The sequence below is a fragment of the Aulonocara sp. 'chitande type north' Nkhata Bay genome, linkage group LG17, assembly GCF_057382095.1.
Source record: "Aulonocara sp. 'chitande type north' Nkhata Bay isolate Kocher_YH1m ecotype deep benthic linkage group LG17, A_spYH_male_GT1.1, whole genome shotgun sequence".
Classification (NCBI taxonomy): Eukaryota; Metazoa; Chordata; class Actinopteri; order Cichliformes; family Cichlidae; genus Aulonocara; species Aulonocara sp. 'chitande type north' Nkhata Bay.
The window spans coordinates 21,028,812-21,054,668 of NC_141360.1; the positions used below are offsets into that span (position 1 = coordinate 21,028,812).

Genomic DNA, 25,857 nt, shown 5'->3' on the forward strand with positions numbered 1-25,857 from the left:
TATTGCCTCCCCATCACCACCATTATGGCAAGAAATAACCGCACTCAGGTCAGCGCTGAATTGCCTTCTTACCAGAGATGCAGAGAAGAAACTTAAATACACCAGACAGAGGTTCTACGAGCATGGAGATAAGGCCGGTAAATGTCTGGCGTACTATGTTAAGAAGTGCGCAGAATCTAATACCATTGCAGCGATATCTGATGAAGGTGGCCACAAGATATATGAAAACAAACTGATAAATGACTGTGTTAAGAAGTTCTACGAAGCCTTGTACTCTTCTCAACAAGTCCCGGAGGGGGAGCAGCTGATGCATAATTTCTTTACCCAATTCGACTTACCAAATTTGTCAGAGGAACAGAAGACTGCCCTTAACAGCCCTATAACTAAGACCGAAGTGTTTAAGGCTATTAAATCACTACGAAGTGAAAAGTCACCAGGGCCTGATGGCTTCTGTTGTGAATTTTATAAACAGTTTCGGGATATTATTGTGGAACCGCTTCTTGATATGTTCAACCACTCCTTCATTACGGGTAAATTCCCGCAGACACTGAAGGAAGCCAACATTTCCCTAATTCTAAAGAAAGGGAAGTGTCCTGATTTGTGCGGATCCTATAGACCTATAGCCCTCTTGAATGTGGATAGGAAACTGCTTTCTAAAATTCTGGCCTCCCGCTTAGAAAATGTTTTACCTGTGCTGATAAGGAAGGACCAGACAGGCTTTATAAAGGGTCGAAACTCAGCCACCAATGTTAGACGCTTACTGAATGCTATTGTGGCTTTCAAGCAAAAATCTATTGACGGCCTGGTGCTTTCTCTCGATGCGGAGAAAGCATTTGACAGAATTGAGTGGTCTTATTTGTTGTATACTCTGGGCAAATTCGGCTTAGGGGAGAATTTTATAAAATGGGTCAAAGTTATCTACAATAATCCACAGGCAGCAGTCCTGACTAATGGACTTAGGTCTGATTACTTCAACACTCATAGGGGAGTTATGCAGGGCTGCCCCTTATCGCCCCTTCTATTCGCTCTGGCCATAGAGCCTCTTGCTGAGGCCATAAGGGCGATGCCCACAATACGTAGTTTAGAGATTGGACAGCTGTGTCATAAAATAACCTTATACGCGGACGACATCTTGATTCTTTTGACTAACCCTGTAACATCCGTACCCAGTCTCATTGAGGTGACTGACAGGTTTAGCCGTTTCTCTGGCTATAGAATCAATTTGGCTAAGTCAGAGGCCATGCCTCTCGGTACTCTTTTCACAATGCCGGCTACTGTTCCTTCTTTTCCTTTTAAATGGTCTCCTAATGGATTTGTGTATTTGGGGATCTTTATTACCCCGTCTCTCGACCAATTGTACAAAGCCAACTTCACACCCTTATTTGGCAAACTCAAACAGGACCTAGAGCGGTGGGCGTCACTTCCTGTCTCCTGGCTAGGACGCATTGCCCTGATCAAAATGAATGTGCTGCCCAGGCTATTGTATCCTATCCAAATGATCCCCGTCTTGTTCTCTAAGAGAGTACTGAAGGACATAAATGGTTGGCTTACCTCTTTCATCTGGAACAAGCGCAGACCCAGACTCAAGATGGCAGTGTTGCATCTGCCAAGCTCTAGGGGCGGCTTGGATCTACCTAATATTAGATTGTATCAGCTTTCTGCCCATTTAAGATTTGTGAGCGACTGGGTTAGGGGTAAAACCTCAATCTGGTCGGATATTGAGACAGCTCTGTCACAATGCAAACTGAGCGATCTATTATTTTGTAATGATTTTAACGGAATTAAGGCCCTTTGTACAAATCCTGTAACAATCAACACCCTAAAAGCGTGGCGAATTGTCTGCCGTCTTGAGGGAAGATCGAGAATAACATCAACCTTTACCCCTATAATGAATAACCCTGCTTTCCCTCCGGGTTCCTTGGACCCCGGCTTTCAATGATGGTCTGATAAGAATATTAAGTCTCTTGGTGACCTTTTCTCGGGTGGTGAACTCATGTCGTTTGAACGACTTACCAACAGTTACGGCTTGCCTAGACAGGATTTCTTTCGTTTTCTGCAAATACGACACTATATCACTCACAGTACAACCCTTGCTGAGCACCCTGAAGTATCTGATGTTGAGAAGGTTTTGTTTAGGCAACAGCTGAAGGTGTCGCTGAGTTCATTTTATCATGTGCTTAATGCTTTGACTACCACTGATGCGCAGGGGATTAGAGGTGTGTGGGAGAGGGAACTGTCGGTAACCATAGATGAAGATAAGTGGGATACCGTTTGGTCTCTCGCAAAAAGGATTTCAATTTGTACTCGGACAAGAGCAATCCAATTTAAGATTTTACACAGATTACACGTATCCCCTCACCGCAGACACCTCTTCAACCGCTCTCTTTCCCCTGTGTGTCTTAAGTGCAAAACTGATGTAAGGGCTTTAACTCACTGTTTTTGGTCCTGTTACAAGCTTCAAGAATACTGGGCTGACATTACAGGTGAACTGGGGAAAATCTTCCACGTTGATATAGAGATGGACCCTTTATCTCTGATTCTAGGTCTTCCAAGTGACCGCCTAAAAGCGGCGGCCAACAAAAGATTGTATAACACTCTAACATTTGCAGCCAGGAAAAATATCCTCTTGCAATGGATCAACGATAGGACTCCCACTGTCTGTGGCTGGTGCAAAATAATTTTTGAACTGATTCCTCTGGAATATCTCACACACGTTATACACCACAGTGTGGGTCAGTTCTATGGGATGTGGCACCCCTTTTTGGACTATATTGGACCGGACCTTTCCGCTATCTTATTCAAAGGACTACTACGCACGTGATCACCACCCGGGCGCTGTAAGACTGACTCACCACCTCTTGTATGTTATATTTTGTATTTTGTATCTTGTATTATGCCTTATTTAAGAGCTGTTGTGTACGTTTTGTGTTTGTACTGTTTTGTTGTTCTGTGTCTAATGTCGAGACACTGTCTTGTTAAAGGAAAATCTGCAATAAAAACAATGATGAAAAAAAAAAAGAGTAATCTGGCCAAGAGGACAGCAGACAGCGCAACAAATATATCAAGTGTACCTACATTACAACCAGAGTTATGAAGATACTTGAACAACAGGTAATTATTGTATATATAAAACCCCTTTGTAAACCATGTTCACCGAAGTCTATTTACCAACATACATAAAGATATTACACACGGAAACATTGGAAATCAGTTTTGGCAGGCGAACACTTTTTGGCACAACGCTGGCAATAATTCATACGTGTAATTAGCTGAGTAATTCCTAAATACGTGTAGATTAAAGGAAATTATTTTACCTAGATATGATTGTCTCTGATGAGCCTAAGGTACAAAACGTGCGGGTGACAATGATAAGGTTTTTCTAGCTCCTCAAGAAATAAAATTGTCCACACAACGGAGCAACATTTGTGGGTCCATTTTAAATTTTTCGCGCTGTGGCGTTAGCGACGGAAAAACACATAAGTAAGGGCAGAGTTGAAGGCTAGGAGGCTGTCCACAGCCCGTCTGTTATGTTGGATACTCATTGTTTGTTCAATAAAGTTTCTATAGAGAAAAAAAAAGGGGGCTGTCCACAGCCACTCACTTCCTGACTACCCGTCCGTCAACGGACACTACCTTGTGACGTAGGTAGGTAGTGTCCTTATGAGCATCCTTCCCCTGAATTCGGACACAGCCAGTGATTCATTCAACTCGTTTGAGCTGTGAGCCAGGAGGGAGGAGGTTAGTGAGTCCTGAGTGATTCGCTTCTACTATGAGGGTGTGAGTAACTCAAATGTGCTGTTAGCATGCTAGCTGAGCGATGCTACAGTGAACCGAGGAGCTGTTGTCTTGATGTGTGATGTGAGCTTCTACTCAGGGTTTTTTCTTCCAGTTCAGAGCAGGAATGTTTTTGTTAAGAAACTGGCTGTTGTTTTTTTACCCACAATTTTAATTATAAGCTAGATATATTTCTAATAATGGGATTAGTTTGCTAACAGAAACAGGGATGAGTCAGTGAGTCAGTTGCGCTTGTGAATCATGATTCACGAGTCAGTAAAGTGATTCTCGAGTATTTGTTCACGAATCGAACATCACTACGCAGTAGCACAGGAACAGAGCAGGAGGGAGAGACTGAGAAAGAGAGCCAGGGACAACAACATCACATTAGAAAGGTACAGTAATGACCCACAACTATTTTCAGTTGCGGATGATAAAGGATTCAGAAAGTTTATTCATGCAGGCCTATATGACAGAGAATATGCATCTTCTTTTTGTTTTCATATTTTAATTTATATTTAATTGTGTTGTGGTTTGCAGTGTTTTGTGGTGTTACACTTTAAATATGTTTAAAAGGAAAAAGCTGAAAATTTAAATAGTTAAAAGTTGAACTGTGAATAGTTGGGTTTTGTATTATATGATTTATTTATTTCAATTTATGTGGAGTGAAAAAATAAAATTATATTTACGGTGGCCCCTAGAGACAAAGCACGTACAAACTTCAAAACACATACGAACTCTGAAGCACGTACCAACTCCAAAACACGTAAACACTCAGAAGCACGTAAAAACTCAGTGTAATTACTATTTTGTTTTGAATTGGAAATAAGCACTTGTGTTTGTTTTGATGTGTGTGAATAAACACCAGCAAAAGCCAGATGTGTTTTTTATTCATACCATCAGTGTTAGGTTGGTGCATTGTGTGCTTATTAATGTGATGGCTTGTGTTAACTGTTTGATACAAAAATACCATTTTTACGAAGGTTTGGACAGTTAAGCAAGGTTTATTAGCTTTTGCAAGAAAACTACAATGTTTTGCTGATTTGGTGAAGGGTTTTCTGATTTGTGTGTAGAGTTTTGCAAAAATAGCCAATAGTTACAAAAAATATGCTTAAGCCATCAGAAAAAACAGTAAAAACTCCTGAGATTCATAAGAACACTGCAAAGCATGAAATCTGAACAGCTTCTGTAGCTGATTTTGGGCGTGGGAACATTGTTTACTTTCATGTTGTCTCCAACATCACAGTAGATAAAGTCAAAACATTTTGTCTTCCTGTAATCAGCTCGCCACCCCTCATTTCTCCTATGAATTTCTGGCATGAGTCCAAATGGCAGTTTAGCTCTAATATGCTGATCTCTCTTTTTGTTTCCTTTGGTTTTCCTTTCATGTTTTTAATGACTCAAGATCAGAAGAAACAAACTCAGACTGGAGAATTTAATTTCACACCACACACAACCCACATGCTCATCTGCTGCAGGATTGTACACCATTACTGCCACCTTGAGGCTCATCAACTCTCTGAGATAACCCAGGATGGCATTTGCATTATCTGACCAATCCCAATTATGGAAAAGCGCACTAGCAGCAGAGCAGCTGATTTTACAAAGAAAGATAAAAATGCACTTCAGGAGGTTAGACACATGGAAGCAAAACAGCTGCTGGTTGGTATGGTTGGTATTTCCCTCTGTTGTAGTCAAAAATTGTAGTTTCAACACTGTTTGTCTGTCTAGTACAACAAGTCACAATGGAGTGAAAATATGACAACAAGTTTGTAGAAACTAAAGAAAAATCAGTGGTTGTCTGAAGATTGTACTGATATTTTTTTGTATCAGTTACTGATAACAAACTCAGCATGCAGAACATAGGAGTGGAACATAAAAGGAAGCTTTAATTCTGATAAGACAAAATAACAGAGTCCAAAGGTAATCAAGTCATCAAAAATGTGCACATTCTTACAAAAACCTAAGAGAAGCTAAATCTCTCAGGTTAAAGTCTCAAAAATCTCTAAGAAGAAAAACAGAAATCCCCCAAATTCTCTTAGATTCTCAACAGCACTGGGGGAAAAAACAAAAAAAGATTTTTCCAGAAATCATAATTTTAAGCTAAGAGGGTTTTTTTGTTTGTTTGTTTGTTTGTTTGTTTGTTTAGAAAACCAGCTTTTCCTTTTTAAATGTGTCCAGGAAACTAATAACTCATGGGAGAACATGCAAAATCATTCTAGGAACTAATTCAAAGGTGCTTCTAGAAAGAAAATTATCAATTAACATGGAAACTCCAGTAAAACTTCAAGCTCTGTTAGAATTACAAGTTTCAACAAAAAACAATTTTTTTAAATTAATTGTTCCGACTTGGGATGGCATGTCCCAGTGATACCTGAATGGCTCGCCCTTGATAAGAACCAAAACTTATTCTGTTTTTTCTCCCTTTTCCAACTTTAATGGAGGGCGCTACCTTTGGAGTAATGTCCTTCCCAGTTCCAACCCAGTTCCAACCTTCTGTCATGGCCTTGGTCTTTGACCCAGTTTTTGAGTTTCTTATGGGATTGTGATTCTTTTTTTTTTTTTTTTTCGATTTAAGAGATTTTCATACTAGTTTTTTGTATGATTTAATCTTCAGTTTTGCAATTTTTTTGTGTATCTGAGTTTGTTATTTCTAGCTCCTGGTTCATAAAATCTTTGTTGTGATCTCCCTCTTGGCTGTGCCATGTCGATTTGACTAATAACTAATATGATGAATAAATCTGCCCTGTTTAACCCTTTAATGGTGTTTGGACAATCAGTTGTGTAGTGGAGGAGAAGGTGTGACAGTGTGGGGGTGCTGTGCTGGTGACACTGTTGGGGATTTATTCAAAACTGAAGGCACGCTGAACCAGCAAGGCTACCACAGCATCCTGCAGCGTCATGCCACCCCATCTGGTTTGTGTTTAGTTGGACCATCATTTATTTTTTAACAGGACAATGACTACCGTGGAATGGACATATTTTAGCGACCTTTTTCTTGAAGGATGAGGTGCTGGGAATAGAGAATGTTAAACTAACTACCAAGAAGGACAGTGATGAAGTGCTGTGCCAGATTGCCTGGCCTTCAGTCACCTGACCTATACCCAGTCAAGATGGCTTGGGATGAGATGGACCACAGACTGAAGGCAAAAGGGCCAACAAGTGCTCATCATCTCTGGGAAATCCTTCAAAACTGTTGGAAAACCATTTCGGGTGACGACCTCATGAAGCTCATTGAGAGAATGCAAAGCAGTAATCACAGCAAAGGGTGGCTACTTTGAAGAATCTAAAATATAAAACATGTTTTGAGTTATTTTACACCTTTTTGTTTACTACATAATTCCATATGTGTTCATTCATAGTTCAGATGCCTTCAGTGAGAATCTACAATGTAAATAGTTATGAAAAAAAAAGAAAAGCCATTAAATGAGAAGATGTGTCCAAACTTTTCACTGGTACTTATAAGAAATCGAGAGACAGAGAGTCCGATTTTGAGATCTAATTTCTTTACTATAATTGGTCTCTATTTAAGATGACTAAACACTGAAAATCATCAAATAACAAAAAAGTTACAAAGCTTTTCAGAAAATAAATTTTTGCTTTTAAAGCTATGCTTGGTATGTTAAAAAACTGGAAGGAAAAGAAAGACATTACTTACAAAGCACATATTACTATTTTTTTCTTTTCTCACTCTCTCTTTTTTTTGTGAGTAAAACACAGTGAAATAAAAACGAGGTGACATCCTGATCACGACTCCTGTTGATGCACTATAACCCAAAGGCCAGAGGACATGTGGTGTGGTGGCTCCCTTTAATATTTCCTCAAGTACATGGATCCTCTACTGTCGTCACTTTTGACCTGATTAATCATGCAGATGGTAATGAGCAGGCCCAGCAGCTATAAAGACAGAGAAGAAGAATGATCAAAATGTATTGTTTGTATGTACTGCTCCAACACTGTAATGACTGGCTTTTAGTCTAAAGCTGAAGAGTTTCCAGCTTCATGCTAGTTAAAGTTGAAATCAGGAGGCTAATAAGCTACATAAGATAAATGAATATTATAGATTAAATTAAAAAGAAAAAACATTTGAAATGTAAACGTTTTGGCTTATCAAGTTTGCAACAAAGTGGCCAAAAAAGTGGACAATAAAGACTGTAACGCAGAGATCAGAATAACATCTTCAAATTCCATATTTTGTTTGATTAGCAGTCCATTGACCAGAGTCAAGTACTATGTTAAAATGATTTTTCACTGTTGAACAGTTATTGAATGTACAGGTTAAAGGAGTCAAAGGTGATTTTGACAAAATCTTAAAGAACAACAGAGTCAGTGACACACAGAGGTAACCATGGCAATAAAATAAAAAAACGATAGAGCTTACTGCTATAACAGCAAATCCAAAGAAGAAGCCAAACAGGATGTTAAAGAAAAGGTTCAAAAGTTCAAGGATAATGTCATAGCAGGGCTGCAGAAGAGAAGAGAAAATGGTAATTATCTGACCAGCAGTACAGTGTACAGTGTTTTGATTGGCTGGTAGGTCAGATGATTGAATACCTGTTCATAGATTTCATGTGGGCCACTGGTTCCCTGCAAGAACACAAGAGCAAAATGTGGATGTAAATAGAAACAGTCTGTTAATGTTTTAGGTTGTTTTATTCTGGTGAGATTACACTCACCAGCCTCTTTGTTAGATACTCATGTTCAACCCCCCATCAATGCAAATCTCCTTCAATTCCGATTCTTGTTCATGTAATATAATATAATATACCCCTCCGCGAATCACTACCTTATCATGGTGGAGGGGTTTGTGTGTCCCAGAGATGCCAGGGCCTATGTTGCTTGGGGGCTTTTACCCCCTGGTAGGGTCTCCCATGGCAAGTCGGTCCTGGGTGAGGGACCAGGCAAAGAGTGATTCAGAAGACCCTTATGAGAATATCACCGAGGGAACAGTTTACCCTGCCCAGGATAAGGTTACTGGGGCCCCGCCCTGGAGCCAGGCCCGGGGAGGGTGCCTGAGGGTGAGCGGCCCGGCAGGGCACAGCCCGAAAAGGGGACATGGGCCCATCCTCCTGCAGGCCAACCACCCTCAGGAAGCGGCATAGAGGTCAGGTGCATTGTGCGCTGTGCGGCGGCCAGGAGCAGAGGTCCTGGCTGACTGATCCCCGGCAACCAAGACTGGCAATTGGGACATGGAATGTCACCTCTCTGGGGAAGGAGCCTGAGTTAGTGCGTGAGGCTGAGAGGTACTAGCTAGATATAGTCGGGCTCACCTCAACGCATGGCTCAGGCTCTGGAACCAATCTCCTGGAGAGGCGCTGGACTCTGTCTTAGTCTGGAGTTGCCCCTGGTGAGAGGCAGTGGGCTGGGGCGGGTATTCTAATATCTCCTCGGCTTGCTGCCTGTACGTTGGGGTTCTTGCCAGTGGGTGAGAGGGTTTTGTTCCCTGCACCTTTGGGTCAGGGAACGGGTACTGACTGTCATCTGCGCTTATGCGCCAAGTGGCAGCTCAGAGTATCCAGCCTTTTTAGAGTCCCTGTGGGATGCTGGAAGGTGCCCTACTGGCAGACTTCAATGCTCACATGGGTAACGACAGTGTGACCTGGAGGGGCGTGATTGGGAGGACCGGCCTCCCTGATCTGAACCCGAGTGGTGTTTTGTTATTGGACTTCTTGCAAACCAAAGTTTGGCCATAACGAACACTATGTTTGAACATAAGAGTGTCCAAAAGTGCACGTGGCACCAGGACGCTCTAGGCCGCAGGTCAATGATCGATTTTGTAGTCGTAGCACCAAACCTGCAGCCATGTTCTGGACACTCGGGTAAAGAGAGGGGCTGAGCTGTCAGCTGATCACCACCTGGTGGTGAATTGGATCAGGTACCAGGGGAGGACGCTGGACAGACCTGGCGTGCCTAAACATATAGTGAGGGTGTGCTGGGAACACCTAGCAGAGCCCCAGTCCGTGAGATCTTCTTCGGCAGAGCTTCGATAGCATTCCAAGGGAGACTGGGGACAATGGGTCCGAATGGACCATGTTCAGCACCTCCATTGCAGAAGCTGCTGCACTGAGCTGTGGCTGCAAGATGGTTGGTGCCTATCGTGGTAGTAACCCCCAAACCAAATGGTAGTACCCAGAGTTGAAGGGAGCCACCAGGCTGAAGAAGGAGTACTATTGGGCTTGGTTAGCCTGTGGGACTTCGGAGGCAGCTGACAGGTACCAACAGGCAAAGCAGAATGCTGCTCGGGCAGTGGCTGAAGCAAAAACTCGGGTGTGGGAGGAGTTTGGAGAGGCCATGGAAAAAGACCTTCGAATTGCCTCAAAGAGATTCTGGCAGGAGGGGAACGCGGTGCTCTACCTGTACTGTGTATAGTGCCGGTGGAGCGCTGCTGACTTCGACTGAGAAAATTGTTGGGCGGTGGAAGGAATACTTCAAGGACCTCCTTAATCGCACTGGCACGTCTTCCATGAAGGAAGCAGAGTCTGGGGCTGAGGGGGATGACCCGCAAATTTCCGGGGGTGAGGTCACTGAGGCAGTTAAACAACTCCTTGGTGGCAGAGCCCCTGACGTGGATGAGGTCCGCCCTGAGTTCCTGACGGTTCTGAATGTTGTAGGGCTGTCCTGGCTGACACGCCTCTGCAATATTGCATGGAGATCAGGGGCAGTACCCGTGGACTGGCAGACTAGGGTAGTGGTCCCCATTTTTAAGAAGGGGGACCGGAGGGTGTGTTCCAACTACAGGGGGATCACACTCCTCAGCCTCCCTGGGAAAGTCTATGACAGGGTGCTGGAAAGGAGACTCCGTCTGTTAGTCGATCCTCGGATACAGGATGAACAATGTGGTTTTCGTCCTGGTCGCGGGACACTGGATCAGCTCTTTATCCTCTCAATGATACTTGACAGCGCATGAGAATTTGCACAACCAGTCTACACGTGTTTTGTGGACTTGGAGAAGGCATTCGACCATGTCCTTCAGGGTGTCCTATGGAGGTGCTGCAGGAGTATGGGGTGTCTGGCCCATTGCCCATTCGATCCCTATACAACCATTGCAAGAGCTTGGTTCGCATAGCCGGCAATAAGAGGGACTCGTTCCTCGTGGGTGATGGGCTCCGCCAAGGCTGCCCTTTGTCACCGATTCTGTTCATAACTTTTATGGACAGGATTTATAGGCGCAGCCAAGTGCTGGAGGGCTTTCACTTAGGTGGCCTCAGAATCTCATTCCTGCTTTTCACGGATGATGTGGTTTTGTTGGCTTCATCGGGTGATGGCCTCCAGCTCACACTGGAACAGTTCGCAGCCGAGTGTGAAGCAGCAGGAATGAGGATTAGCATCTCCAAATCTGAGGCCATAGTTCTCAGCCGGAAAAGAGTGGAGTGCCCACTCCGGGTCGGGGACGAGTTTCTGCCCCAAGTGGAAGAGTTGATGGGAGAATGGAGACAGAGATCGACAGACGGATTGGTGGTGTGGCTGCAGTGGTACCGGCCCGTCATGATGAAGAGAGAGCTGAGCATAAAAGTGAAGCTCGTGTGAAGCTAATGAGTGAAGCTCATTATTATTATTATTATTTTTTTTTTTTATTTATTTTTTTTTCTGTTTTATTGTTATCATCCGAATCTCAATGGCCCAACCTGTTTTGATATATGTCTTTATATCGGTTGATACTTGCTGTATTGGGCCTGATATGTTAAATTACATGTGCAAAACTTTATAAATAAAAAATTATAAAAGTGAAGCTCTCAATTAATCGGTCGATCTTTGTCCGTACCCTCAGGGTCACGAGTTCTTTTGGGCACTTTTGGTAGTGAACAAAAGAACGACATTGCGGAAATGAGCTTAATTCGAAGGGTGGCTGGCCTCTCCCTTAGAGATCTCCCTTAGAGGGAGGTCTGGGCCTCTCTGTTTACCCTACTTGTGTGAGGAGGCCTACCCATTGTAATGTGGTGATCTTTTTGAGAGATAGCCTTTATTTGTCAGTTGCAGGTCTTTTGCCCACAACCGAGATGACAGACCTTGCCGACCGTACATACAATACACAAACATCACATTAGGGAGACAGGTCAGGCTAGGTAGCGAAGAAAAAAACAAAAGAAACAAAATGTGTAACACAAAAGGATAATACAGGAATGCACAGATATCAACACACCATAGGACAATAAACACAGACAAGCAGCATGGGAAAGTGTTCCAGTGTGTACATCTGATCTGGGACCGCTGCAATCTTTGACTGCGCCTCCAGCTGACCCGATGTCCACATCAGAGGGGAGGTAAGCGTTGGAGGTGGTGTTGGATCCGGGGCAGGGAGGGTGATGCGTCAGTGAGTGGTTATCAGTATCAGTATATGTATGTGTTTGTGTGTCCATAGTTCAGCTGAGACAGTGTCCTTCACCCTGCCAGGCTAAGTAAATAGTCTTCCAGCCAACCCAGGTGGCCTTGCATGGAATGGGAAGGAACAGACTCAACACAGTCGTTATCAGGGAGTTTTTGTTTGGCTCCAGCCTTGAGCCCACAGCTGGCGCCGAAAGGGTTGCCGGATTATGATGGTAATTTTTCTTTTGCAACAACTCATGAGAATTTCAAAGCTGTTCTTTAACACTCCGACACTGGTCTCTCAATCCGTCCATCGTGTATCCGGCAGGGAAAGTACCTCCAGGGCACTCGGGCTCTCCCGAGCCCAGACTTCTCATTGAGAAAAGGGTGTCAATAGCATTCAGAGACCAGTTGATCAAATCCATAATTCTCTTTAGGTTTTAGAAACAGACTGTGAGAGTGTGTTCCAGGGAAAGTAATACAAAAAACACGAGACTAGACAAGGACATAAGCAGGGAAGATAAGGGAGAGGAGAGGAGAAAAAGTGCGTCCGCCTCCTCCGAGAGCCTAAAGAGAAGTTTTTCCAGTTGAGCAGTATCTTGGCAATAATCAGGACCACAAGCAGAGGTGTTTTGATATATTTGGAGTTTGTTTAGTTCTTCCATATCGCCAAGTAAACAGAGGGAGAGGTGGTCAAGGATTTGGGATATTTTAGTAGTTATTTCTTTCCAGACGTTTTGTATTGGTGGACAGAGCCAGAATGCTTGAAGGTGTTCATCAGTGGTGTTGAGTGTGCAGTTTGTGCAAATGTCTTATTCACTAAGTCCTATTGGAGATAAAGTATCGGAATTTCAGGAGAGGTACCATGCCTCCAAAACGCACTCCTTCCGGTTCTCATCTATATATGTTCCCCCAGTTCTACAAGCTGTTCATTCTCGTTTACGTGCCCTACCCTCCCTCTTCTTTAACTCCTTCACTTCTGTTTAGTACATGGGGATCTGCTAGGCCCGGGAACCACGACCAGTCCCGTTCGAGGAATTCCCCAAACCGCAGCTGAATTCACATCCAAGCCATTTACCTATACAGGGAGTGCAGAATTATTATGCAAATGAGTATTTTGTCCACATCATCCTCTTCATGCATGTTGTCTTACTCCAAGCTGTATAGGCTCGAAAGCCTACTACCAATTAATCATATTAGGTGATGTGCATCTCTGTAATGAGAAGGGGTGTGGTCTAATGACATCAACACCTTATATCAGGTGTGCATAATTATTAGGCAACTTCCTTTCCTTTGGCAAAATGGGTCAAAAGAAGGACTTGACAGGCACAGAAAAGTCAAAAATAGTGAGATATCTTGCAGAGGGATGCACCACTGAACAAGACACACAAGCTGAAACGTCAAGACTGGGCCAAGAAATATCTCAAGACTGATTTTTCCAAGGTTTTATGGACTGATGAAATGAGAGTGAGTCTTGATGGGCCAGATGGATGGGCCCGTGGCTGGATTGGTAAAGGGCAGAGAGCTCCAGTCTGACTCAGATGCCAGCAAGGTGGAGGTGGAGTACTGGTTTGGGCTGGTATCATCAAAGATGAGCTTGTGGGGCCTTTTCGGGTTGAGGATGGAGTCAAGCTCAACTCCCAGTCCTACTGCCAGTTTCTGGAAGACACCTTCTTCAAGCAGTGGTACAGGAAGAAGTCTGCATCCTTCAAGAAAAACATGATTTTCATGCAGGACAATGCTCCATCACACGCGTCCAAGTACTCCACAGCGTGGCTGGCAAGAAAGGGTATAAAAGAAGAAAAACTAATGACATGGCCACCTTGTTCACCTGATCTGAACCCCATTGACAACCTGTGGTCCATCATCAAATGTGAGATTTACAAGGAGGGAAAACAGTACACCTCTCTGAACAGTGTCTGGGAGGCTGTGGTTGCTGCTGCACGCAATGTTGATGGTCAACAGATCAAAACACTGACAGAATCCATGGATGGCAGGCTTTTGAGTGTCCTTGCAAAGAAAGGTGGCTATATTGCTTGCTGATTTGTTTTTGTTTTGTTTTTGAATGTCAGAAATGTATATTTGTGAATGTGGAGATGTTATATTGGTTTCACTGGTAAAAATAAATAATTGAAATGGGTATATATTTGTTTTTTGTTAAGTTGCCTAATAATTATGCACAGTAATAGTCACCTGCACACACAGATATCCCCCTAAAATAGCTAAAACTAAAAACAAACTAAAAACTACTTCCAAAAACATTCAGCTTTGATATTAATGAGTTTTTTGGGTTCATTGAGAACATGTTTGTTGTTCAATAATAAAATTATTCCTCAAAAATACAACTTGCCTAATGATTCTGCACTCCCTGTATCTACTAAAACGCTGTCAAATCTAAAATAAAGACGTGGGCCTAGCTAGTGAAGTATGATTTTATATTGTATTACTTGTATGTTGGTGTTGTTAGACATGCTAAAAATGTTATTGCAGACTCTACTCCAAAACTGATTATCTGTCTGGATGATGGAGTCTTTTTCCCATTTGTTAATTTGAGCGTGAGGTGCATTATCATTAGAGGATAGTAGTTTATTTGGTTTTAAGGGTGGTTTTTGTGACTTTGCAATTTTATTGATGCTGTTTATTAGTGATGGTTGTCCTACGTTAGTGTTATTGATACTTATTTTGCTTTGATGGAGTGTTTTTGTTGGTTATGTTGACGAAATAATTTTCTGTCAATCCTGTATATGTCAATGAACTGTTGAAATGTTAAGAAGTTATTCTGATAAAATATGTGGCGGAGGTGTGTGATGCCTTTTTCTTTCCATTTAATGCCTATCAGGGTAATTTATTTGCAGTGATGTAAGGGCTATTCCATATGGGTGTTTGAGTTGTAGGTGAGAATATAGTGTTTTTTATTTTATTAATCTTCCAGCAAGCTGACAGTGTTTGCTGTTGCAGTGGTTTTAAGCCGTTGTGATGTGTGATTGTATTCCTGATAAATGGTAAATCTTTGATTAATCGATCTTTATAATCAGATTGTCTAGACCTGGATGAAGGTGATGGGTTGAATGCATCCATTTGATAAGGTATTGTAGTTGGTTATCTAAGAAGTAGTAGTTGAAATTTGGTGCTTCTAGGACTCCTTGGACTTTTGACTTTTGTAATATTTTTAGTTTTATTCTGGAGTTTTTGTTTTTCCAGTAGAATGAAGTTATTATTGTGTCCAGAATAGTGAAAAAAAAGCTTCTGCGGGTTAAATAGGGATCATTGTGAATAAATAGTTGAGTTTAGGTAATATCATCAACTTTATGGTGTTAATACGTCCTATAACTGATAGCTGTATTGTCAACCATTAATTTAAGTAATCTTTTATTGTTTTTGATAGGAGTCTTGAAAACTGCTGATGAATTTGAATGTGGTCACTGGATTGGTTTATAGAGTAGATACAGTGGGGCAAAAAAGTATTTAGTCAGCCACCAATTGTGCAAGTTCCCCCACTTAAAATGATGACAGAGGTCAGTAATTTGCACCAGAGGTACACTTCAACTGTGAGAGACAGAATGTGAAAGAAAAATCCATGAATTCACATGGTAGGATTTGTAAAGAATTTATTCGTAAATTAGGGTGGAAAATAAGTATTTGGTCACCTCAAACAAGGAAAATCTCTGGCTCTCACAGACCTGTAACGTCTTCTGTAAGAAGCTTTTCTGTCCCCTACTCGTTACCTGTATGAATGGCACTTGTTTGAACTCATCATCTGTATAAAAGACACCTGTCCACAGCCTCAAACAGTCAGACTCCAAACTCCGCCATGGCCAAGACCAAAGAGCTTTCGAAGGACACCAGGAAAAGTATTGTAGACCTGCACCAGACTGGGAAGAGTGAATCTACAATAGGCAAGCAGCTTGGTGTGAAAAAAATCAACTGTGGGAGCAATCATCAGAAAATGGAAGACATACAAGACCACTGATAATCTCCCTCGATCTGGGGCTCCACGCAAGATCTCATCCCGTGGGGTCAAAACGATCATGAGAACGGTGAGCAAAAATCCCAGAACCACACGGGGGGACCTGGTGAATGACCTGCAGAGAGCTGGGACCAAAGTAACAAAGGTCACCATCAGTAACACACTACAACGGCAGGGAATCAAATCCCGCAGTGCCAGACGTGTTCCTCTGCTGAAGCCAGTGCATGTCCAGGCCCGTCTGAAGTTTGCCAGAGAGCACATGGATGATACAGCAGAGGATTGGGAGAATGTCATGTGGTCAGATGAAACCAAAGTAGAACTTTTTGGTATAAACTCAACTCGTCGTGTTTGGAGGAAGAAGAATACTGAGTTGCATCCCAAGAACACCATACCTACTGTGAAGCATGGGGGTGGAAACATCATGCTATGGGGCTGTTTTTCTGCCAAGGGGACAGGACGACTGATCCGTGTTAAGGACAGAATGAATGGGGCCATGTATCGTGAGATTTTGAGCCAAAACCTCCTTCCATCAGTGAGAACTTTGAAGATGAAATGAGGCTGGGTCTTCCAACATGACAATGATCCAAAACACACCGCCCGGGCAACAAAGGAGTGGCTCCGTAAGAAGCATTTGAAAGTCCTGGAGTGGCCTAGCCAGTCTCCAGACCTCAACCCCATAGGAAATCTGTGGCGGGAGTTGAAAGTCCGTGTTGCTCGGCGACAGCCCCAAAACATCACTGCTCTCGAGAAGATCTGCATGGAGGAATGAGCCAAAATACCAGCTACTGTGTGTGCAAACCTGGTAAAGACCTATAGTAAACGTTTGACCTCTGTTATTGCCAACAAAGGTTATGTTACAAAGTATTGAGTTGTATTTTTGTTATTGACCAAATACTTATTTTCCACCCTAATTTACGAATAAATTCTTTACAAATCCTACCATGTGGATTCATGGTTTTTTTTTCACATTCTGTCTCTCACAGTTGAAGTGTACCTCTGGTGCAAATTACTGACCTCTGTCATCATTTTAGGTGGGGGAACTTGCACAATCGGTGGCTGACTAAATACTTTTTTGCCCCACTGTATAATTTGGAACTGCTTAATATTGCTGTTGTGTGCAATCTTCCCAAATAAAACAGATGTGACAATGGTAGGAGGAAGGAAAGAAAATTAAACAAAACGCACAGATAAAGAAATAAACAAAAAAAATGTTAACACTGAAACACATAAAGGCATTGCGTACACAATGTTAAGAGCCTAATGACACATGAGTTCAGAGACAACTAGGTTAACTGTTCTTTTTGGATTTTATCAATTACTGTGGGGGGAGAGAAAAAAATATGAATGGAATGTGAGCAAGAAAGAGGGAGGGAGGAAAGAAAGAAAAAAAAAGGTAAAATAAATTAGCAGCGACAATGATAGCTTTAATGATCATTTGACATATAAAAACACCCAAAATCACAACACATTTAGTCATGAAATTGTTTTATGAACAATTTGCTTTTCAGCTTGACATTATAGTTCTATTCTGTAAAACCAACCTGAGGCTTGGATTTGCATCTAAGTGAGTTGGATCTTCCATTCATTGCTGATCCAGTATTTGAAGAAATGCATTCACAGGAGTCAGGGATATTATTACCCCAGTCTGTGGCGTTCCTAATTCCACAGCAATGAAACTGTTAACAAACAAGAGATTGACTTTAAACAACAGGAAATACTCAACAAAATTCTCCACTATTCTGTTTTTTATCAATATAGTGACTGTAATGTAAATATCATTGCAAAACAATTCAGTCAATATATGGTGCAATCAAAATGTTTTTTGACTCCAATCTTGGCTGATCTCCCCTTTAAGGTTGGTCCTTGTTCACCTCTGGGCCCTTCCAGTGCTACTGTTATGTTTAGGTAACTTACAAGTTCTGTGTTGACTACTTGTAAAAGCACAGTTGCAACAAAATCCACTAGGGCCAGTAGAAAGACTACTATTATTGGGGTAAATAGTGCAAAAAACATTAAATTTGACTGTATCTTCTCAACCATACTTCTAATGACTTCTTCTCTTATGTTGGCCTTTTGTAGTTCATTCTGGAGGGCAGTCTCTATCTGGAAAAGAAAATAACATTTTAGTATAATGGTAGAGAAATGAAGAATATATTCTCCTCAAGACAGACAGACACAGCAGGCCAAAAAGCACAGAGAAAGCAGAGGGAAAGATGAAGCAATAATAATGTTATGGATTATGAGACAGCAGACGCTTAAGCAATAATATGTCCACTCATAACCAAGAGGCCCTTCAATGGTTCCTCTTACAGCAGTTACACTTTCTGATTTTATTTGTATCTTCCTGAAATATTTTGACTGAATCCTCATTCTCTGAAATGCTACTTGCTTTCTTTTTAAAGTACCTCTTAAGTCCCATGGTCATGGCCAACTAGGACGGTTGAGTAAACTGATCACTTGGTAGTGTGTTGGTTATTGTGAGTTATTAAGACTGAGATATAAAAAGCATACTGCAGAAAGACAATGAAGGTAATTTATCTCCAAAACATAAAAATTAAGTCTAGCGGCAAGATAACAGATGGAAATACTAAATGTAGCTGATCAGACAGCAATGGAGAACACAGCAGAATTAAGAAAGAAAAGACAAGATGACCTCATTTCTTCCTGTCGCTACATTGATGCCACCATAAAACATGATGATCATTCCAATCCCCATGAAGCTTGCAAACTGTACAAACAAAACAATACAAAGAGCATCCACAGTTATTGTTCTAATAACTATAAAATTAACACAGCATCAGCTTGTTATCTTGTTTGATGTGGAGTTGTACATACTAGTTTGAGGCCGATGATTGACTCACAGCACGTAGCAAAGATTCCCAGAGAGGAAATACCGAGGACGCCGAAGGCAAACAACCAACCCCAAATCATGTCTGGCAAATCAAGTGATGAGAACTCCTCCTGAATGATAGGAAAGGACACCAACAATGGATTAATCTGGAAAATTATTTAGTTCTTCAAATGAAAAAACAAATCAAAAACAATCATCCAAAATAACATTTTAGACATGACTGTCCGGTCCATGTTAGACTGACTATCCCAACCCCCCCCCCATGCTACCATAGGTCACACAAGAAGCATTTCAAAACCTGAACCAGGCCATACGAGGACCAACCTGCAACTCACCACCCAGCAAGTAGCATTCCTGAGTGAAGAGGCCAGCTCATTCAATTCAATTTCATTTTATTTATATAGCGCCAAACAGTGTTGGGGAGTAACGGAATACATGTACCGCCGTTACGTATTTAAAATACAAAATATGAGTAACTGTATTCCATTACAGTTACCATTTAAAAAGGTGGTATTTAGAATACAGTTACTTTGTTAAAATAAATGGATTACATGGCGGTATTTTCCTGTTTCATTTTGTCGTGGGTCAGGACTGTTTCGGTTTTGCTTGACAACTATGTTCTGTTGTTCCAGGCGGCAGCATTATGGTTGCCATGGCGACTGTGTGTTTCCTGGGTGAGAAAGCGCCTTTTTGTTGTTGTTGTTGTGTAAAGCTAATAGGCAGGGACTCTCCTCAGCTCTTACTGGAACAGTGGCGCGGCTGCCCCTCTGTTGGTCTTCCATGGTCTCTTGTGTTCTGGGGGCCTCTGGATGTCTGGAGTTTTGATCTCCTCCATACCCGCTTCACACCCTGGAGGACGGGGCTGCGGCCCCCCCACACTCCCTAGCAGATCATTACATGGAGAAACCTTTGGAATGCAAGCATGCTGATCCACACAGGTATGCACACATGGGTATTCACAGACGCGGACTAAAGCTTTCTTGGCTGCTGCCTCAAAGCACACTGTGCGCTGTCTATCTTGCGTGCTGCACAATATCGTTTATTATTTAGTAAATATTGATATCTATGACTAGCTAGTTTATTGTGATGGTGCTTTGTTTTCTCTATTATTATGTTGCTCTTTGTTGTTTGCTGTCTCCTCTGTTTGTTTTTTTTGTTTGTTTGTTTTTTTCTCCATACAGGTGACCCAGGAGTTCTTTTTTTTTTCTCTCTCTTCCCCCCCCTTCTCACCGTCTCTTCTCCCCTTTGGTTTTCTTTCTTTCTCTCCCCCTCTTTCTCTCATTCATTCCCCCTGTCCTATTTATTTAAAAAAAAAAAAAAAAAAAATGACAAAGGATGAACTGAAGCTCTGCCATCACGTAATGTCGCATACTGCTGTTTCTGATGTCATTTAGAAAAAAAAAAAAAAAAAAGCTAATAGGCAGAATGCTACAGGTATAGCCCTAAAGAATGTAGCATCATAGGCAGTGTAGTCCGTGCTGCAGGGAGAATGGATCGCCATACCCATTATGTGTCTGTGAGCGCGAGGAGGGAGAAAAAGGAGAGTGGAAAAGTACGAGTTGTCATCAAACAAAAACGGGAGCTGGAAGCATGTAAATATAATAATAACCACTGCAGCCAAGAAGAGTGCCTGGCGAGCCCAGTTGTAAGTAAGCTATTAAAACTCGACTGTACACTGTGTTCATGTTTTCCTACGAAACAATAAGTTCCATTGGAGCAGCCTTTCAACGCCTCTCTCTGTCTCTCACAAGCAAAGGTGACCCAGACAACAAAGTAAAGCTATTTTTCAGCTACAAGCCCAACACGGAACCGACGTATTAGTCAGAGGTCCGTTTACTACAGTTCGGAGTCGCGGACCTTCAGTAACAGTAATAAATCACACAGCAATAGTACATTCACGTAGTTGTAAAAAGCATGATAATATATTAAGTAATCCAAAGTATTCAGAATACGTTAGTCTCATTGAGTAACGTAACGGAATACGTTATAGAATACATTTTGGCGTATGTATTCTGTAATCTGTAGTGGAATACATTTTAAAAGTAACCTTCCCAACACTGGCGCCAAATCACAACAGTCGTCTCAAGGCTTGTGTACCACCTTTTTCTGTTAATGGTTTATATGACACTACTGTATGTCATGTTCTTGTACTTCTGTACTAAAAATGGCAACACATTGCAAAACAGTTGGGGTCAGGTAACAAAAGGCTTGACAAATAGTTCGAAAAATAGTATGGAAAAAAGGAACAACTGGAGGAACATTTTGAAACATATTTTGTTAACTAACAACAGGTCGGTAGCATGCTGGGGAATAAAATGTGGATATATTAAACATGTTAAAAGGAAACATTTTAAAAGAAAGTGACACTTAAAAAAATCAGCAATCTGCTTTGTTCTAATTAAAAACTGAAAAATTAATGAGACTGTTTACCTTATGGGTAGAGGTCTGTAGCAATCCGTAAATCAGCCCAAATCCAACTATCTGAGGAAAGAGACTCAGATCATGTCATCTGCAATAGCAAAACCAGAGTTCCTGTATGGTTGCCTAAATGTACCAAGGAAACATTTATTCTTTAAAAGATAAATTCATCAGGGACTTGTTTTAAAAATGTTTCAAAACAAAAGAAACAAAAGATAAACAGTACCACAGAGAATTTCAAGTTTAAACTTTGGTCGATCTGCCCATTGGTTAGGTTTGACCAATACAGAATATAAAAAAAAACACCCAGCACGCCCCTGCGGGCGGTTTATCCTTCAAGCTCGGGTCCTCTACCAGAGGCCTGGGAGCTTGAGGGTCCTGCGCAGTATCTTAGCTGTTCCCAGGACTGCGCTCTTCTGGACAGAGATCTCCGATGTTGTTCCCGGGATCTGCTGGAGCCACTCGCCTAGCTTGGGAGTCACCGCACCTAGTGCTCCGATTACCACGGGGACCACCGTTACCTTCACCCTCCACATCCTCTCGAGCTCTTCTCTGAGCCCTTGGTATTTCTCCAGCTTCTCGTGTTCCTTCTTCCTGATATTGCTGTCATTCGGAACCGCTACATCGATCACTACGGCCGTCTTCTTCTGTTTGTCTACCACCACTATGTCCGGTTGTTTAGCCACCACCATTTTGTCCGTCTGTATCTGGAAGTCCCACAGGATCTTAGCTCGGTCATTCTCCACCACCCTTGGGGGCATCTCCCATTTTGACCTCGGGACTTCCAGGTTATACTCGGCACAGATGTTCCTGTACACTATGCCAGCCACTTGGTTATGGCGTTCCATGTATGCCTTGCCTGCTAGCATCTTGCACCCTGCTGTTATGTGCTGGATTGTCTCTGGGGCATCTTTACACAGCCTGCACCTGGGGTCTTGCCTGGTGTGATAGACCCCAGCCTCTATGGATCTTGTACTCAGAGCTTGTTCTTGTGCTGCCATGATTAGTGCCTCTGTGCTGTCTTTCAGTCCAGCTTTGTCCAGCCACTGGTAGGATTTCTGGATATCAGCCACCTCCTCTATCTGCCGGTGGTACATACCGTGCAGGGGCCTGTCCTTCCATGATGGTTCCTCGTCTCCCTCCTCTTTCTTGGGTTTCTGCTGCCTGAGGTATTCACTGAGCACTCGGTCAGTTGGGGCCATCTTCCCAATGTATTCTTGGATGTTCCTTGTCTCATCCTGGACTGTGGTGCTGACACTCACCAGTCCCCGGCCCCCTTCCTTCCGCTTAGCGTACAGCCTCAGGGTGCTGGACTTGGGGTGAAACCCTCCATGCATGGTAAGGAGCTTTCTTGTCTATATATATATATATATATATATATATATATATACAGTGGGGCAAAAAAGTATTTAGTCAGCCACCGATTGCGCAAGTTCCCCCACCTAAAATGATGACAGAGGTCGGTAATTTGCACCAGAGGTACACTTCAACTGTGAGAGACAGAATGTGAAAAAAAAAATCCATGAATCCACATGGTAGGATTTGTAAAGAATTTATTCGTAAATCAGGGTGGAAAATAAGTATTTGGTCAATAACAAAAATACAACTCAATACTTTGTAACATAACCTTTGTTGGCAATAACAGAGGTCAAACGTTTACTATAGGTCTTTACCAGGTTTGCACACACAGTAGCTGGTATTTTGGCCCATTCCTCCATGCAGATCTTCTCGAGAGCAGTGATGTTTTGGGGCTGTCGCCGAGCAACACGGACTTTCAACTCCCGCCACAGATTTTCTATGGGGTTGAGGTCTGGAGACTGGCTAGGCCACTCCAGGACTTTCAAATGCTTCTTACGGAGCCACTCCTTTGTTGCCCGGACGGTGTGTTTTGGATCATTGTCATGTTGGAAGACCCAGCCTCGTTTCATCTTCAAAGTTCTCACTGATGGAAGGAGGTTTTGGCTCAAAATCTCACGATACATGGCCCCATTCATTCTGTCCTTAACACGGATCAGTCGTCCCGTCCCCTTGGCAGAAAAACAGCCCCATAGCATGATGTTTCCACCCCCATGCTTCACAGCAGGTATGGTGTTCTTGGGATGCAACTCAGTATTCTTCTTCCTCCAAACACGACGAGTTGAGTTTATACCAAAAAGTTCTACTTTGGTTTCATCTGACCACATGACATTCTCCCAATCCTCTGCTGTATCATCCATGTGCTCTCTGGCAAACTTCAGACGGGCCTGGACATGCACTGGCTTCAGCAGCGGAACACGTCTGGCACTGCGGGATTTGATTCCCTGCCGTTGTAGTGTGTTACTGATGGTGACCTTTGTTACTTTGGTCCCAGCTCTCTGCAGGTCATTCACCAGGTCCCCCCGTGTGGTTCTGGGATCTTTGCTCACCGTTCTCATGATCATTTTGACCCCACGGGATGAGATCTTGCGTGGAGCCCCAGATCGAGGGAGATTATCAGTGGTCTTGTATGTCTTCCATTTTCTGATGATTGCTCCCACAGTTGATTTTTTTCACACCAAGCTGCTTGCCTATTGTAGATTCACTCTTCCCAGTCTGGTGCAGGTCTACAATACTTTTCCTGGTGTCCTTCGAAAGCTCTTTGGTCTTGGCCATGGCGGAGTTTGGAGTCTGACTGTTTGAGGCTGTGGACAGGTGTCTTTTATACAGATGATGGATTCAAACAGGTGCCATTCATACAGGTAACGAGTGGGGGACAGGAAAGCGTCTTACAGAAGACGTTACAGGTCTGTGAGAGCCAGAGATTTTCCATGTTTGAGGTGACCAAATACTTATTTTCCACCCTAATTTACGAATAAATTCTTTACAAATCCTACCATGTGAATTCATGGATTTTTCTTTCACATTCTGTCTCTCACAGTTGAAGTGTACCTCTGGTGCAAATTACTGACCTCTGTCATCATTTTAAGTGGGGGAACTTGTACAATCGGTGGCTGACTAAATACTTTTTTGCCCCACTGTATATATATATATATATATGTATGTATGTATGTATGTGTGTATGTATGTATGTGTATATATATGTATATATATATGTGTGTGTGTGTGTGTGTGTGTGTGTGTGTACATATATATACGTATATATACACATATGCATATATATATATATATATATATATATATATATATATATATATATATATATATGTGTGTGTGTGTGTGTGTGTGTGTGTGTGTGTGTGTATATACATTTATGTATATATGTATACTTTTGCACTCAGAGTGCTCATTGCTAGAAGCAATGTAAATGTAATTTTAATAAAACGTAGTAGGAAATATGTGTGCTAAGCATTAAAAATAAATCCTTATTTATTTGTTCTAAATTATGGAAAAACAGCTTCTTCTAACTGCCCAGTCTTTTAATCATTATATCTTGCAGCACTGCTTCACCATGGTAAAAGACAAAAAGGCTTCAGTGGTTCATAGTTAGATTAAAATATGAGAATGCTGAAAATAGTTTTTCCATTTCTGCATGTATGTCTTATTGTTGGGTCTTTACCTTACAATGTAAAGTGCCACGAGGCAACTGTTCTTGTGATTTGGTGCTACATAAATAAAACTGAAGTGAACAATTTTCTTTTTTTTAAAATAAACTTGTGAAAAATAAATCCTTTTAGTTTCTCTCTTTCCTTCAACATAAATAATAACAAAAATCAATAAATCAATCATCAAAATGAAATCCTAAAAACAAAAAAATAAAGATTCCACTTACTGCAAAAAGCACATTGAAGAAGACAAAAATGCACTTGAGACATCCATTAATTTTCCCCATCTTCAATTTTTAGAGGTGATGCAGTGAGGTTGTAACCCAGAGTGTAAGAATGTGCAGCTTTTCTGCCGTTTGTGAACACACAGAGTGAATGTGAATTCAGGAAGACGCAGAAGTGAAACACAAAAGGCTTCTCTGAGGACAAACCCTCACATCTATAGTAAGACCTCATAAAACACATGCAGTTAGAAAAAAAAACATGCTTTAGTTCTCATGAACTTAATAACAGGAAGCAAAACAAAAACTGAAAGAAAAAAACATATCAAAGAATTATTTCTGACTACTGTATAAAGAACACTGGCAAACAGAATGGGGGGGGGGGGGAGTAAACGTAATACAGCAGAGATAAGACTGCAGTCCTCCAGTCTTCCATTAAGAGCCTCAACATCGTCTTGGGTTTTGAGAGGTAAAACCACCCCTTCAAGGAATTATGCAACTAAATCAATTTTTCTACTTCAGCAAGGCATTTAACATCTTGCTATGAACCAGTTGAGTCTCCTTCACTTCATCTAAAATGGCAAGGACTTTTCGCTTGATTCACTGTGGCTGCTCAGTTTACTTTGCATCAGTTTAACACTTGGCCTAGAGAGGTTAAAGCACACAACATTTACTATAGCAGTCGTTCTCAAATTGTAATACGTGTACCACCTATGTCTGGTGGTACGTGGGAAGTCTCCAATATTTTTTTGTTAGGATTAAATAATTGTATATGTCACGGGTGTGCACTAGAAGGGATCC

At 42.0% G+C, this 25,857-nt stretch overlaps 1 protein-coding gene across 1 annotated transcript; it reads right to left on the minus strand.

Moving 5' to 3' along the window:
- Positions 1-7,136: 7,136 nt before the first annotated feature.
- Positions 7,137-25,475, minus strand: LOC147310019 (tetraspanin-8-like). The gene is made up of 9 exons (XM_086269965.1): positions 25,063-25,475; positions 21,327-21,377; positions 18,881-19,006; positions 18,699-18,773; positions 18,064-18,148; positions 17,587-17,723; positions 8,329-8,361; positions 8,156-8,239; positions 7,137-7,671 (listed from the first exon to the last, which is right to left on the minus strand). Exons 1-9 carry the CDS (start codon positions 25,120-25,122, stop codon positions 7,585-7,587), a joined length of 738 nt encoding a protein of 245 aa, XP_086126091.1. The 5' UTR covers positions 25,123-25,475; the 3' UTR covers positions 7,137-7,584.
- Between the last annotated feature and the right edge of the window lie 382 nt (positions 25,476-25,857).

What these genes read in the sequence shown, in the direction of transcription:
- LOC147310019 (XM_086269965.1), bottom strand. Translation starts at nt 25,122, where the DNA reads ATGGGGAAAATTAATGGATGTCTCAAGTGCATTTTTGTCTTCTTCAAT. An exon ending in TACAGACCTCTACCCATAAG is followed by an intron (nt 19,007 to 21,326) that starts GTAAACAGTCTC and finishes CCTATCATTCAG; the next exon opens with GAGGAGTTCTCATCACTTGA. An exon ending in TTGGATTTGCTGTTATAGCA is followed by an intron (nt 7,672 to 8,155) that starts GTAAGCTCTATC and finishes CTGTCTTTATAG; the next exon opens with CTGCTGGGCCTGCTCATTAC.